The 16,195-nt window shown below is 39.2% G+C and overlaps 1 protein-coding gene across 3 annotated transcripts in view; it reads left to right on the top strand.

Annotated features, from left to right (window-relative positions):
* Window positions 1-16,195, top strand: part of LOC126353865 (meiosis-specific with OB domain-containing protein) — a 284,756-nt gene that overhangs the window by 182,513 nt on the left and 86,048 nt on the right. For 2 of the 3 annotated variants that reach the window (XM_050003033.1, XM_050003035.1), the window contains exon 7: window positions 4,091-4,282. The exons of the other annotated variant lie outside the window; for it this stretch is intronic. In XM_050003033.1, coding sequence (XP_049858990.1) covers window positions 4,091-4,282 — 192 coding nt within the window. The remainder of the gene's footprint in view (window positions 1-4,090; window positions 4,283-16,195) is intronic. 3 annotated transcript variants of the gene reach the window in all.

Consider the following 16,195-nt stretch of genomic DNA (forward strand, 5'->3'; position numbering starts at 1 on the left):
ACAATCATTACAAATGGAGCCTTGCGTCATAGCCTCAGGCTAGTTCCCTATAAATACCCCAGCTCTCCAGTCCTGAGTTGATAATTGGGATTGTTGGCATTCACAGTAATGGCACTTGATTCCATGATTACGATACCGTAGTGAATCTGTGTCCTAGATGTTACAGCACAATCTATGACCTATCCAAAGATGTACTCTAGGTGATGGCTTCACCTGATGAACTTCATGCTTACCATCTACTGTTGGAGGAGCTGACTGTTGTCGGACAAAACCATGTTGAAGGATACTACCAGCACTGAACTGCAACATGGAAGCCAGCAGCAGGCCTCTTAGAGTCCCTATTCTGGTTCAACACTCAGGCAACTCCAGGTGCTGGAACCTATGAGACATAGGGAGGAGATCAACCAATCACGTGACAAAAGACACCAGGTACATCACAGATGAGTCATAAAGGGCCATTGTAGAATTTGAAGTGGGACTCAGGACTCTCCAGCATCCAGCACGAGACCAATTCACACTGGGCTATGGCCACACTTTCTTGCTGCAGTGCCGGGGTCTCTTAACTTTGCATGGGCATGCAATCGGGGAGCTGGCTGGACAGATGTCAGCTAGAATCCAACACCCAGCTGAATGAGCAACAGCCGAGGCTAGTGTGGAAGAATGAGGACTTGTAAACATTCTGAGTATCTGATTGAACTGTAATAATGTGCTTCTAGCATCATCGATGCTTTGCAGGTATCCAACAACTATCCTCACTTTGCACAGAAGTGTCTCCGGTTGGCCCTCTGTAAGATGTTTGAGGATATTTTATACATGGGAGTTCGATTCTTTAAAGAATTTAGACTTTAGTGGTAGGAGCTAAAATGGAAGAGGAGATCTTGCGTCTTCTTAAACATGTGTCCACCTTGACTTACTTTTTATTTAACAACCAATATTTTGAGCAAATTGACAGACTGATAGTATTGCTATGGGTAGCCCTCTATCTCACATAGTACGTAAACTCTTCTATAGAAGATTTCAAGGATGAAGCACTGGAGTTGACAGTTGTGGAATCTAAATGTTTTTGGAAATATGTTGATGATATCTTTGTGGTACATCCACATGGGACAACAATACTTCCTTCATTTTTAGAACAGCTTAGCTTCCTCCATACAAGCATTTGCTTCACCATGGAAGCGTACAAAAATGGAGACCTCTGGTTTCTGGAGGTTTGGTTTGCAGAAAGGTAGATGGCTCCTTGGTTCACGGTGTGTTTTGTAAACCTGCAGATACTGACTGTATCTATGAGCTTTCATCACCTATCCTAATGCAGTGATGCACTGTGGACTCTCTTTCATAAGGCTAGATACATTTCAGACCCAGAGAGTTTATCAGCACAGCTTAGCCATCTCTGCTCTGTTGTACACCGATAAACAGATTCGTAATGTGTTTTGACCGAAATGCACTAAATCTCAAGAGGAACCAGAAGAAATGGAGAACTCTATGAGAATGTCTTTCAAGTTCAGTAGGCTATTCAAGAAGCATTGAATAAAGTGTGTCTTCCACCTTCCACTGTAAGTGCAAACAATGTGGCATATATGAAATCCCAAGAGAGTGTGGGAAATCTTACATTGGCCAGACATGTCACATTGTTGAAAACACCAGATTGGGTTGGCCAGAACAATTTGCTCTTGCTGAACATTATCTTGACACAGGTACAGCAAAGACTATCAAGAGATCAAAATTCTCTCATCTGCCTCCACATATTAGGACTGTATAATTAAAGTGGCAGTTAAAATACATATAACAAATGGCTTAATTAACAGAGACCTGATTTCAACTCATCAAAGCATGGGAACTGGCACTGCTGTTGGCCATGTACAAATGGTTGCAACAACTCAATGTATAGCAGAATAGAAGCCAGGATGGTTATGCTGTACATTAACACCTTGGCAGCATGTATATAAGAAGCCCATGGCTTGCAGTTGCTTTTCCATGTGCCATGCATGTGGATGCCGCAGCCCTTTCTCTGGCAGGGGGCTCTGGATGTTGATGTCCACTACGATTAATTGCAATGACATTGTAGCTCCACCTCTTGGTGTCCGCACTTTTCTAGTGAACCTGGGCATAAGATGCTGAGCACAATAGTAATACATCAGTAAGCACCTGGAGATAATCAGTATCTGCCTTGTGAAAATATTGTGCAGTTTACACGACACTATCTGACGTAATGCCTGTGAAGCATTCAGCATAATACAGCTTGTTAAAAAATTCTTTACATGGTAAATATGAGTGCGGATCTCTTCAGTTTATGATACTTCGCTTCTCTTATTATTGCGATAAATAACAGTACTCAGTAAATATGTTGACATGAAGGTGTGAACACTCAATAATTCTTTGAGAGGACAATACAATATGTTCAGTTAGCAAAATTATAATTTTTTAATTAGACATCATGTATGTGGGTGGACTCATATCTCCTCACCATAAAGCAGAGGGTAGAGGCTGAATAACAGTAGCGAAGATAAATTCAGAATCGGGGAACATCAAATACTTTTTTTTTTTTTTTTTTTTTTTTTTTTGCGAAGGTAAATTCATAATCGGGGAACATCAAATAAAGCTTTCTTACATGGCTTGGTACATTTTCTACTATCAGCAGAGTTTTTCTGCACAAATGAGCTACCTGAGCATTAAAATGTGTGTCATAAATTTTAATATTCACTGATGATACTAATAATTCAGCAGAATGTTCAAATCACTTGCAGCCCACTCAACAGCAGAATGTATTTTTATTGGTCCTCAGCAAGAACGTTTACTCTCAGCCTTAAAATTGTGTCTTACACAGTTTCAAATCATTAGCAATGATTTACAAGTCTATGAAATAGATGTTAGTTACTACTAACTAGATGAAACTTAGTGGAAGCACTGAGCAGCAAACAGGCACACTGAAAGAAGATGATTAGATATTATAAGCTATCACCCAAAGCTTTTCTTCAGATGGAGACACACACACTCACACACACACACACACACACACACACACACACACACACACACACACACACACACACACACACACACACATCCACTGTCATCTCTGAGCATTTAAGGTCCTATTGCGGTTAGCAGCAATCTAAAGTGGAGCAGATAGTGAGGGTACGGAAGAGACGTTTGGCAGGGGGAGAGAAGGACAGCGGGGTAATGGTGGGGGAAGATGCTGTAGTGCTGCCTGTGGTAGTGTGCAGAGGCATGTCAGGGACACTATAACAATATACAATGGTGGGCTGGTAGGTGCAGCATCAGCTGGCTGTGCCTTGGGTTGGGGTTCAGGCTGTGGGGGGATGAGCAGGGAAGAGTTGCTGTGTCACCTGGAGACAAGAATGGTCACATGTGTATAGTTAATTTTTTCTTCATCTCATGGATTTTGTCTAAAGGCTGAATAATATCCAACAGTCTACTTTTAAATATATGGGTCTGCCACTCAATGTTTCTGCATGTGGTGAGTAGAAATCCATCCAATTCCTGTTGCTTTTGTTACTCCTTTCTGGTTTTCCATTATATGTAAAGTCTGTTGGAATTTACATGCACAAAAGCTTAAAGCTAACCACCATCATATCCCTAAATAATTTCAGGAAAATACTAAGAGTGATTTCTTTGGCAACCCAATGTCTGATTTTTTATGCAGTTCAAACCACTCTATGCTGTGTTTAATGGGGTATTAAACTCAAACTTTTAATTCTTCTCCCTTTTAAAACACGTTTTATCACCATGTATAGCTGTAAACTAAAAGAATAAGGTATTCATTGAGTCTTATAATTAAACTCAAACTTTTAATTCTTCTTCCTTTTAAAACATGTTTTACACAATATATTGCTGTAATCTAGGAGAATAAGGCAAGTATTCACTGAGTCTTATAACTGTTCAGCTTTTTGTATATGATTATCACTGTGTTGGATGACAGTAACATCTACCAGTGCTTGCATCCATTTTTAAAGATTATTCTGATTCTTCAGTATAATGGTTTTGCTTTGATTTCTTACTTGTAATGTATGTTTAATTGCCATAAAAATATATGCTACATGTGTTTCATAAATTCATGAACTGTTCACAGTGTTGTTTTTAGTAGACATGAGAGTTGAATGGAATGCTTTTAAACGTGGAATGGTAGCTAGTGATGGACTGCGCACTATAATAACAGAGAATCCTGACACTTCTGAAGCAATGATGCTTCGAGCATTTGCTAGAACAGCCCCTGTTAAACCTAATGAAATTCTGGAGCAGCTTGCTAGCACAATACCAGACCGTATGTATTCAAAATCTTCAGTTCTCTATTTCCTTCTAGCTTTATTGTCTCTAATAATTTGAGAAGTAAATATCTATGAAGCAAATCATTTTAATGTTCTGTGTATGACTTTTATAAGAATGTGTAAGAGGTGTTATGGTTTTTGAAGTAATTTTACTTGATGATCATGTGGAAAGCTACCATCTCTTACCCATTTTTTATTATAATCATATAAACTGGCCTAAAAAACAACTTAAATATGGTATTTTTAATAGCTGAAATTTTCTTAGCTTAAAAACTCAGCGGATCACAATATTAAGAAAATACTGCAGTTATTTTGAATATCCTTAACTTCTAATTGAGATATTTTAGGTTTGGCTTAACTGTAACCATTATGAATAGCATCTAGAAATACACTGCACCGGTCACATTTATTATATTTTCCACTGATCATTTTGGAGGGCTATATCTCCATAATCAGGTGGAGTTATGTAAATTATTAAGGCATGGATGTATTAAATGTATGACTTTTGGTTAAATTGTTATGCATTCTTTAGTGGACACAAGTCTCAGGTTACCAAAAAGACATGTCTTATGAATTGAAACGAATCCACCTCACTGTGGATGTATAGCCCTCCAAAATGATCAGTGGGAAGTAATATGATAAATGTGATCAATCGTCACAATCTATATGTCTAGTTGATGCTTCAACTGATACTATTTAATGTTGATATCTAAAAAATTTCAACATTATATTGCTTTATTCCAGACTACCAACTCTTAAATCTATACTGTTTTCTTCTGTATTCTTACAGAATAAAGTTTTCTGTCCCACATACACCCATACTCTGATTAAACAGCTAATGTCATGTTGCAAAATGGTACCACAAAACTGGTTACATCAGCTATCACAATATGTGTTATAAAAGTAGACAGAAATATTGAAAAGTGGAGGGTTGTAAATAAACTTTTGCTACTTGAGAGGAACTCCATGAAAGATGAGTGACCCTATGAAAATGGAACTTTGTGGAAACATTTGTAAGAACATGCAGAAGATAAGTAACAAATTAAGTGTGGAAAGAAACGCATTTTAGTGTCCACATGAGAGGACTCAAATCTGGTGATCTTAGTGGGTGCACAGTTTAGGATGATTGAACAATGATTCAGATTTCTTCAGATGTGTTATGGAGTAAGCAATTGACCTCACAACCAGTGTGAGGTAGAGCTCCATTGTGCATCAAAACAGTTGAGTCCAAAGCACCTCTCTGGTTAGAGCAAGGATCACATGTTGGTGAAGCAGATCACAGTAATATGTACCATTCACACTGCATTTTCTTGGTACTTGAGGCCTGAGTTCCTCAAATAAGAATGGATCAATCATGAACTTTTCCTTGGAGCCTCACAACACAGTGACATGTTCACTTTGCAGGAACTGCATGAACTTTCATTGGTGGTGACAGTCCTCAAATGCGACTGCTGTGAGTGTTCACTGCCCAGTGAAAGTAAAGTGTGCTTTATTGCTCTACAAAATGTTACAAGGCCACATGTCATCAACTTAAACCCTTGCAAGAAATGTAAGAGCAAAGTGTATTTGAATGTTTGCATCATGTGGCAAAACGAGTGAGTAACGAGAAGTTTTTATGGATACCATTTCAAAATTGTTCACAGCACTTTCAAATAGCGGGTATTGGAATGTTCACCTGTTGTGACACAGCTCAAGCTGCTTGAAGATTGTGCATTGCAAACAGCTTCTCAGCCATTGCAACAGTAATTGCTTCAACAATTTGTGGTGCAACTGGCTGTCAGCGCCTCCCAAGAGTAAACCAAATCATTGGCCAATCATATTAAATTGCATAATCTCCAAGATCACTGGATTTTAACCCCCTCATGTGGAAATTACAATATGTTTCTTTCAATGGTTTATTCATTTTTTCTCTTCATATGTTCTTACAAATGTTTTGACAATGTTTTACTGTCGTACGATCACTCGTTTTTCATGGAAGCCCTCTTAAGTAGCAAAAGTTTCATTATAACCAACCTGTATTCTAAAGATGCAGGATTTGAAAACAAATGTTTCTGTTTTTTGATCCACAGAAAGAGGAGGAAGTAAAGATATACTGAGATGACTATGTACTACACCAAAGTATAAGTTAGTAATACTCTCCAGTTAAGAGAGGTACTAAAAGAACAGATTATTTAGAAACAAAACAATAACAAATGAAGCTGATAGCTAAGTTCCTTCAAGGTGTATTGTGTATTGCTGGAGAGAAGATAGAACTGGTGTAGGTAACTGATTTGGACAAAAAGTGTGTGGAAACTAAGTGGAGAGAATAAGCAGGGAAAAAGGATTGTTCAGTCTCGGTCATTGTAAATTAATTTATTCGCCACACTACATGTTACATAAAGCTGGCTTCCATTGTGAGGTGTAGGAAGCTAAATAATAAATCTACGTGCAATGGAAGAGGTTGACATTCCTTTTATCCCTGCTTATTCTCAACCTGCCACCTTTTCGGGATGGGTAAGTTTTGAGTGGAGTGAGTTGGAAATTTATGACGCTGTAGGACAAGGTAGAGAGAGAGAGAGAGAGAGAGAGAGAGAGAGAGAGAGAGAGAGAAACAGGTGGCTGTGTAGAAGAGTGTTGAAGCCCAATGTGTCCTTGAGAGTAGATATCCATCGGTGAAATTCGTAAGTGTGGGCGGTGATAGGAAGCAACCACTCTTGATATTCCTGTTGGTACATTCTTCATTAGGAGCCTACGCATTGTGATTATTGTTGTTATTGAAATCTTTGATCTCAAGTCTGCCTTAATGCAGCTCTTCACATTAGTCCATCCATTGCAAGTGTCTTCATTTCCGCATGATTAATGCAACCTGCTTCTTTCTGAACTTGTTTACCATAGCCAGATCTTGGTCCATCTCTACAAATTTTACCTTACACATCTCATCGAGTACCAGTTTAACTATTTTTTGATGCCTCAGGATGTACCTATCCGCTTATCCCATCTTTTAGCCAAATTATGGCATAAATTCATCTACCTCAAACTCAATTCAGAATAAATCAAACAAAGGAAAATCCAGGATGGAATAATGACAATATCACAAAAAGGATAGTTGCTACTCACCATATAGCAGGAATTCTGAGTACACAAATAGGCACAACAAAAAGATTGTCAAACAAAGTTTTCCTCCAAACAGGCCTTCATCAGAATTAGAGCACACACACACATATGTGTGCATGAGTTGTGTTTGCATGAGTGTCTATATGTATGATGTCTAATTCTGATGAAGACCTATTTGGTTAAAAACTTTGTTTCACAGTCTTTTTGTTGTGCCTATTTGCGACAGATCATCTTCGACATATTATGAGTAGCAACTATTCTTTTCATAATACTGTTGGTTCATTATAGTTTATTAGTCATCCAACCTATCTAACTTCTGCATTCTTCTGTAACTCTACATTTCAAAAGCTTCTATGGACCAATGGCCTTTGTAGTCTGGTCCCTTTAGCCCCCGCAAACCAACCAACCAACCAAAAGCATCTATTCTCATCTTGTCCATGTTACTTATCATCAATGTAACAGTTTCATATGAGACTGCATTCCATATAAATACTGTCAGAAAATATTTTGCAATATTTAAATTTATCAATTTCAGCATCTATACTTTGGAAAGCACCTAAAATACAATGTGATTCGTAAACCTAAAATTGTAACAATACCGGTAGTTTGGCACAGACTACTCATCAGATAGGTTTTTTAGTGTGTTTTTAAGGTTATTATTAAAGTTTTCACTTTTTTTACATATTATTCCAGAAAACTTGAAAAGACCATTAAGTCAGGTTGAAGTCATATTTTTGTTTATGTTTTGATGCAATAAACTTATAGAATCCCATTTAATTGCTCTTTTTTTTTCAGAAATTAAGTAGAGCATATCCCTTCATCGTTAAGTTCATATTTCTAGAAAGTAGCATGAACCTTGTTTGATTCAGAAACTTTACTCTAACAGTTTGTTTCTCTACTGTTTCTCTACACTGAATTTACATTAAAAGTTACATTTTAATGTGAATAAGTTAATTAACAGATACAACAGTTAAGTGAGTCGTGAGTTACTGTTTTAAGCAGAAATATTTAACTTTTTATGTTATGTTATATACTAACCTGTAGGTATAATTTTTGCGACTCACAAATAACAAAAATTCATGTAGTGTAAAGTGTGGTGAGGGATTAACAAAAATTGAACTAACAAGGTTGAAGGCAGAGAAAAACAGTGAGAGCTGGGTGAAGGTAATAAGCAATGGGCAGAAAGGGAAAAGATCTTCAACTTGTTCATCTACATCTGAGGTTGCAGTATCAAATAAATCTGACTTGTTACTGGACATAGGAGGGGAAGAGCCTCATCCAGCTGTTGGTCACAGTAAAGTGCAGTAGACCTCAAGCAAAGAAACTAAGTGCAGGACAGTACCAAAAGATAGTGGGAAGAAAAGACTCTTGCTGCTAGGTAGTATCCATTGGAGGGGCATGGGCCTGATGGTACAGTACAAATTAGGAACAGGGTACCAGGTCACAAGCATTGTGCAGCGAAGTGCTAGCCTTATCCAGGAGACAGAGAATGTAAAGAATTTGTGCAAAAATGTTGGCAAAGAGGATCAGATTATCATAGTATGTGAAGCAAGGAACAGCCTGGCTAAAGGCAGAAATTACAGCATTAGGGGTAACCTGAATGAAATTGGAGTAGCAGCTACACTTACATTGAGCAGGCTCCTACTGACTGAAATGAAATCGCAAATGAGTGCAGTGCCCTTGCTACAGTTCGGAGGTAGAGATATACTAGTCACTGCCTACACCTGAATAAGAGAGAGAAAGATAGGATGGATGAGCTACTTGCTGAAAATGTACAGGAGGTGACAATCACACAAAGCAAGTTTCCCTTGGTTAATGGCGTCAGGTTAGAATCCAGATTCAGGCACCTTGTTAGCAAGGAAGTTAAAGTTACATAAGGACCTCACAAATTATTTAAGAATGCACAGAAATATAAGGTTAGCACATTTCATCAGAATAATAGACAACTGAGTAATAAGGCAGAAGAGCTTGTTGCCTGGAAAATTTAGACAGCTCAGAAAAAATATACATCCTGAGCCCCTTTGAGCACCACATAACCACAGGGTTAGATAAGTCCATATAAAAATGTTTACAATAGCAGCTTACTCATGCAGAATTAATGTGGGAAAAGGAGAAGTTGTTACATGTACTAAGACAGAACACAAGTTCAAAAACACTGGGACAAGTAGATAGAAGTGTGTTATTGTGAATTAATATTGGAAACAGTTCACTTTTAATTGCAAGTTAAATAGATCCTCAATGGGAAATTTCGAACTGAGGAATTTGGATTCCTTACTATGCTGTCTGTCAGACAGCAGCAAGCAGTTAATAAGTTAATAGTCTGTGGTGATTTCAGTGCAGATTTTTATACAGAATTCTGATAGGAAAAATTATCTGGAAACCTTATATGTATCCTCAGTAATTAACTTTCCAACATGAGTGGATAAAAATAATAGAACTCTGATTGACAATATTTTGTTTGGTGACATTCAAAGCAAGAAAATAACAGTACACCCAGTAATAAATGTCCTTTCTGATCAGTTGGTATAAATAAGATAGTGCCTTACAGTATTTATATTCCTCAGCGGGAATCAGTTAGAACAAATGTATTGATTTACAATCTCTTTTATATCTTTTTCATTATGTAAATGTTTGACAGAACATTGTATTCTTCACATTTACACACCTCTTTTATGTCTTTTTCAATATGTAAATGTTTGTCAGAACATTGTATTCTCCACATTTACACAGCAAATGAACACAGCTTCAGTGCCTCACATTTTGTTATACTTGTCTTTACATGTAATGAACAGTTTACTTTTTATCCAATATCTTTATTTAAATGTTGATTGCAAAGTGCTATTAAAAAGCTGTGCTAATTTAAAAGAGGTCAGTCACACATGTTAGTGGACACCACAGCTGAAAAGTGCACCAGGCGAAGCTTCAATCAAACATGCATAAATAAGTGTTTAAGCAAGTTTAGCAACAATCTGTTGTCATTTAACATAAATACAATTGCATAAGAACACTGGCTTATTTATTAATGAACAAACCTTTATTTATAAGTACTGTGAGTATGCTGAGTGTAAGCAAATGTATATGATATTTCTTTATTTAAATATTGTTATAACATATTAATTTAGTCTGTAGAGCTGGAGAACGATTTATTATTGGTGGGGATGGCCTTCAACCGATGAAAGTCACACAGTGGTGGAACACTGCTGGTGTCAAGTGGAGACAGGGACTTTTTGAGTGAAGAGTTCAAGGGAACGATTCTGGACACATTTTCTCAAATGTTTGAAGAGGCAGAGCTGCCTATGGTAATCTGCATGATTCAGTCATATAGGTGACTGATTCTGGGTGGTGTAGGCCGCTGCAATACCTAAACTTCTGACGGGATTCTGTATTTTGAGAGGTCTGTTTGTGCATTCCATAATAGAACTCTAAACTTTTTCTGCTTGTATTACGGAGCTGAGAATAGACAGACTGTGAGTTCCCACTCTTTGCATTATATGCGTTAATTTTTGAATCATCATGTGGAGCTCTGATATGTTTTGAGTCTCTGTCATCTTCATCAACTGCAGACATTAAAAGAAAACCCTTTTATGAAATTATTCATTTATCTTTTATTTTATATTTCTGTGTAATTTATTAATTCACAGCACTAGCCAGTGCATTAACTACCTGACTGCAGGATCACAGTCACAGGCTACTATTCGGAGCAAATTAGCTGCAGGGCATGAAAGCAGGCATGCATGGCTCAACCACATGACTACTTCAGCTGTTCTTTTTAAACACAGCTGTGCATAGCCCCAGTGCCTAAAGTATATGTAATCATAGGTAAAGACACCACTGGTTTGATTATATGGACTGCTGTTTGGAAGGGCAACTAGTCAGCAGTAACTGTCAGGTATAGTTGCACATGGAATGAAGTTTGTAATGAAACATATGCTGATATATAATTTAATCTATTCCATGTCAAATTCATATCACTATTTGAAAATAGCTTTCCACATAAGCTAATCAGAAAGGACATTAAAAACCCATGTAATAGCCCCTGGATCACTAAAGGGATTAAAATATCTTGTGAAAGGATAAGGAAAATACAGTTGTTGGCAAGAACAACTCAAAATTACCAAGAAAATTTGTTTTTACCATTAGTATTTGTAGCATTTGTCATTGTAATTTTCATCTCATTTTTTCCATACATAGCTTACATCGAACATCCATAAGAAGGGCCATAAATGAACCCTACAAAAATTTTCACAATCAGATCATGGCAAAAGATAGATCAGAAAATTCTAGGAAGTTCTGGATGTATGTAAAGTCAATGAACATGTCCAAACCATCCATTCAATATATGATGGATCTGTCTGGTGTTGAAACTGAAGACAGCATATAGAAATATGAAATATTTAACTTCCTATTCATGCATGAGGATATCACCATACCAATGAGAGATGTCAATATTAGCAACCTGGAATTAGAAAACACTTAGACAAATAGAAGTGAACAAGGCATCAAGCCCCTACATAATTTGAATTGCATTTTACATTGAACATGCTGTGGAAGAAACACAGCTTGGTTTATTCATATACACTGTTTAGCAAATAAAAGATAAGATCAACAGGTAGCTTCCATCTTCCAAGATAACCAAAAACAGAATATCTTTGCAAATATGTGACCGGCTTGAATATTTGTCCTGTGGAACTGACATTAGGTGGTGCTGAAAGTAAGTGTAATAAAATGTCTAAGGTTCTCAGTATACATTAACAATTTATCAGATAGGAATCAGCAACAGCACAAGGTTATTTGCTGATGGTGATGCGGTCTAAAGTAAAGTACCTTCATTGGAAGATTATAAGGAAATGCAAGAAGGCTTGGGAAAAAGTTCCTCTTTGTGTAACGAATAGTATCCCTCTTTAAATGAGAATAGATGGAAGATAATGTCTATAACGAAAAGAAAGTCCCTTATGGTGTCCAGTTACAAGATTAATGGTGAACATATTGAGTATGTCACATTGTATAAGTAATTAGAGGTAATATGAAGAAACTTGTATAATAAGTAATTGCAGGTAATATGAAGAAACTGTACATAATGGTATACTCATGTAAATTCAGTATTAGGGAAGGGTAATGGAAGACTTTAAGTTTACTTTACAGGTTCTGCAAAAGTGCGCTGCATCTGTTGGAGAACTTGTATACATGATGCTAGTGCAACAAATTCTAGAGCATTGCTCCAATATTAGGAATCCTTATCAAGTAGTCATGACAACGGACACCAAAAGGATGCAGAGGCATACTGCTAGGTTCATAACAGAGTGGTATAGCCTATTAGAAAGAATAACAAAAATGTTAAGGGAATTTAAATGGGAATCTTTGGGAGAAAGATGCCGTAGTTTGTGTGAAACTTTGTTGGGTGAACTTAGACAATCTGTGGTTGAAGAATGACCATTATGCTGACACCATCGTATATCCCATGTAGGAACCATGTCAATAAGGTAAGAGAGATTAGGACCTGTACACAGGCATACAGTGTGTCACTTTTCTTTCACTCAGTACCTGAACTGATGGGACAGAAAACTGATGATAGTGGTATGGTGTTCCCTGTGCCATGCACAGTACAGTGTTTTGTGGGAAATATATTTGTTGACGCAGACAAAGCAGAAACTTATAGTGTATCTGAATAGTACAACATTAAATAAAAACTTCGATTCTGATCATAACAAAGAATGTGATACTACAACATGAAGCTTATGTGAAGTACTATATATGTGCGGATGGATATGTGTGTATGTGCGAGTGTACACCTGTCCTTTTTTCCCCCTAAAGGAAGTCTTTCCGCTCCCGGGATTGGAATGACTCCTTACCCTCTCCCTTAAAACCCACATCCTTTCGTCTTTCCCTCTCCTTCCTGAAGAAGCATCCATCGGTTGCGAAAGCTAGTAATTCTGTGTGTGTGTTTGTGTGTTTTGTTCATGTGCCTGTCTGCCGGCGCTTTCCCGCTTGGTAAGTCTTGGAATCTTTGTTTTTAATATATTTTTCCCATGTGGAAGTTTATATATATATATATATATATATATAAAGAAAAATATATCAAAAACAAAGATTCCAAGACTTACCAAGCGGGAAAGCGCCGGTAGATAGGCACAATAAATAAAGCACACAAACACACACACAGAACTTGAGCTTTCGCAACCGGCGGCTGCTTCGTCGGGAAAGAGGGAAGGAAAAGGAAAGATGAAAGGATGTGGGTTTTAAGGGAGAGGGTAAGGAGTCATTCCAATCCCGGGAGCAGAAAGACTTACCTTAGGGGGAAAAAAAGATAGGTATATACTCGAGCACACGCACACACACACGCATATCCATCCATACATACACAGACACAAGCAGACATATTTAAAGGCAAAGAGTATGGGCAGAGATGTCAGTCGAGGCGGAAGTACAGAGGCAAAGAAGTTGTTGAAAGACAGGTGAGGTATGAGCATCGGCAACTTGAAATTAGCGGAGGTTGAGGCCCTTCGGATATCGAGAAGAGAGGATATACTGAAGGGCAAGTTCCCATCTCCGGAGTTTGGATAGGTTGGTGTTGGTGGGAAGTATCCAAATAACCCGGATGGTGTAACACTGTGCCAAGATGTGCTGGCCGTGCACCAAGGCATGTTTAGCCACAGGGTGATCCTCATTACCAACAAACACTGTCTGCCTGTGTCCATTCATGCGAATGGACAGTTTGTTGCTGATCATTCCCACATAGAAAGCGTCACAGTGCAGGCAGGTCAGTTGGTAAATCACGTGGGTGCTTTCACACGTGGCTCTCCCTTTGATCGTGTACACCTTCCGGGTTACAGGACTGGAGTAGGTGGTGGTGGGAGGATGCATAGGACAGGTTTTACACCGGGGACGGTTGCAAGGGTAGGAGCCAGAGGGTAGGGAAGATGGTTTGGGGATTTCATAGGGATGAACCAAGAGGTTACGAAGGTTAGGTGGACAGCGGATAGACACTCTTGGTGGAGTGGGGAGGATTTCATGAAGGATGGATCTCATTTTGGGGCAGGATTTTAGGAAGTCGTATCCCTGCTGGAGAGCAGCATTCAAGGTCTGATCCAGTCCTGGGAAGTATTCTGTCACAAGTGGGGCACTTTTGGGGTTCTTCTGTGAGAGTTTCTGGGTTTGAGGTGATGAGGAAGTGGCTCTGGTTATCTGCTTCTGTACCAGGTTGGGAGGGTAGTTGCGGGATGCGAAAGCTGTTTTCAGGTTGTTGGTGTAATGGTCGAGGGTTCAGGACTGGAGCAGATTCGTTTGCCACGAAGGCCTAGGCTGTAGGGAAGGGACCGTTTGATATGGAATGGGTGGCAGCTGTCATAAAGGAGGTACTGTTGCTTGTTGGTGGGTTTGATGTGGACGGATGTGTGCAGTTGGCTATTGGACAGATGGAGGTCAACGTCTAGGAAAGTGGCATGGGATTTGGAGTAGGGCCAGGTGAATCTGATGGAACCAAAGGAGTTGAGGTTGGAGAGGAAATTCTGGAGTTGTTCTTCACTGTGAGTCCAGATCATGAAGATGTCATCAATAAATCTGTACCAAACTTTGGGTTGGCAGGCTTGGGTAACCAAGAAGGCTTCCTCTAAGCGACTCATAAATAGGTTGGCATACGAGGGGGCCATCCTGGTACCCATGGCTGTTCCCTTTAATTGTTGGTATGTCTGGCCTTCAAAACTGAAGAAGTTGTGGGTCAGGATGAAGCTGTCTAAGGTGACGAGGAAAGAGGTTTTAGGTAGGGTGGCAGGTGATCGGCGTGAAAGGAAGTGCTCCATTGTAGCGAGGCCCTGGACGTGCGGGATATTCGTGTATAGGGAAGTGGCATCAATGGTTACAAGGATGGTTTCCGGGGGTAACAGACTGGGTACGGATTCCAGGCGTTCGAGAAAGTGGTTGGTGTCTTTGATGAAGGATGGGAGACTGCATGTAATGGGTTGAAGGTATTGATCTACGTAGGCAGAGATACGTTCTGTGGTTGCTTGGTAACCAGCTACAATGGGGCGTCCAGGATGTTTGGGTTTGTGAATTTTATGAAGTAGGTAGAAGGTAGGAGTGCGAGGTGTCGGTGGGGTGAGGAGTTTGATGGAGTCAGGTGAAAGGTTTTGTAGGGGGCCTAAGGTTCTGGGGATTCCTTGAAGCTCCGCTTGGACATCAGGAATGGGATTACCTTGGCAAACTTTGTATGTAGAGTTGTCTGAAAGCTGACACAGTCCCTCAGCCACATACTCCCGACGATCAAGTACCACGGTCGTGGAACCCTTGTCAGCCGGAAGAATGATGATGGATCGGTCAGCTTTCAGATCACGGATAGCCTGGGCTTCGGCTGTGGTGATGTTGGGAGTAGGATTAAGGTTTTTCAAGAATGATTGAGAGGCAAGGCTGGAAGTGAGAAATTCCTGGAAGGTTTGGAGAGGGTGATTTTGAGGAAGAGGAGGTGGGTCCCGCTGTGATGGAGGACGGAACTGTTGCAGGCAGGGTTCAATTTGGATAGTGTCTTGGGGAGTTGGATCATTAGGAGTGGGATCAGGATTGTTTTTCTTCATGGCAAAGTGATATTTCCAGCAGAGACTATGAGTGTAGGACAGTAAATCTTTGACAAGGGCAGTTTGATTTACCAACTGACCTGCCTGCACTGTGATGCTTTCTATGTGGGAATGACCAGCAACAAACTGTCCATTCGCATGAATGGACACAGGCAGACAGTGTTTGTTGGTAATGAGGATCACCCTGTGGCTAAACATGCCTTGATGCTCGGCCAGCACATCTTGGCACAGTGTTACACCGTCCGAGTTATC

The sequence above is a fragment of the Schistocerca gregaria genome, chromosome 3 (assembly GCF_023897955.1).
Source record: "Schistocerca gregaria isolate iqSchGreg1 chromosome 3, iqSchGreg1.2, whole genome shotgun sequence".
In the NCBI taxonomy this organism is placed as follows: domain Eukaryota; kingdom Metazoa; phylum Arthropoda; class Insecta; order Orthoptera; family Acrididae; genus Schistocerca; species Schistocerca gregaria.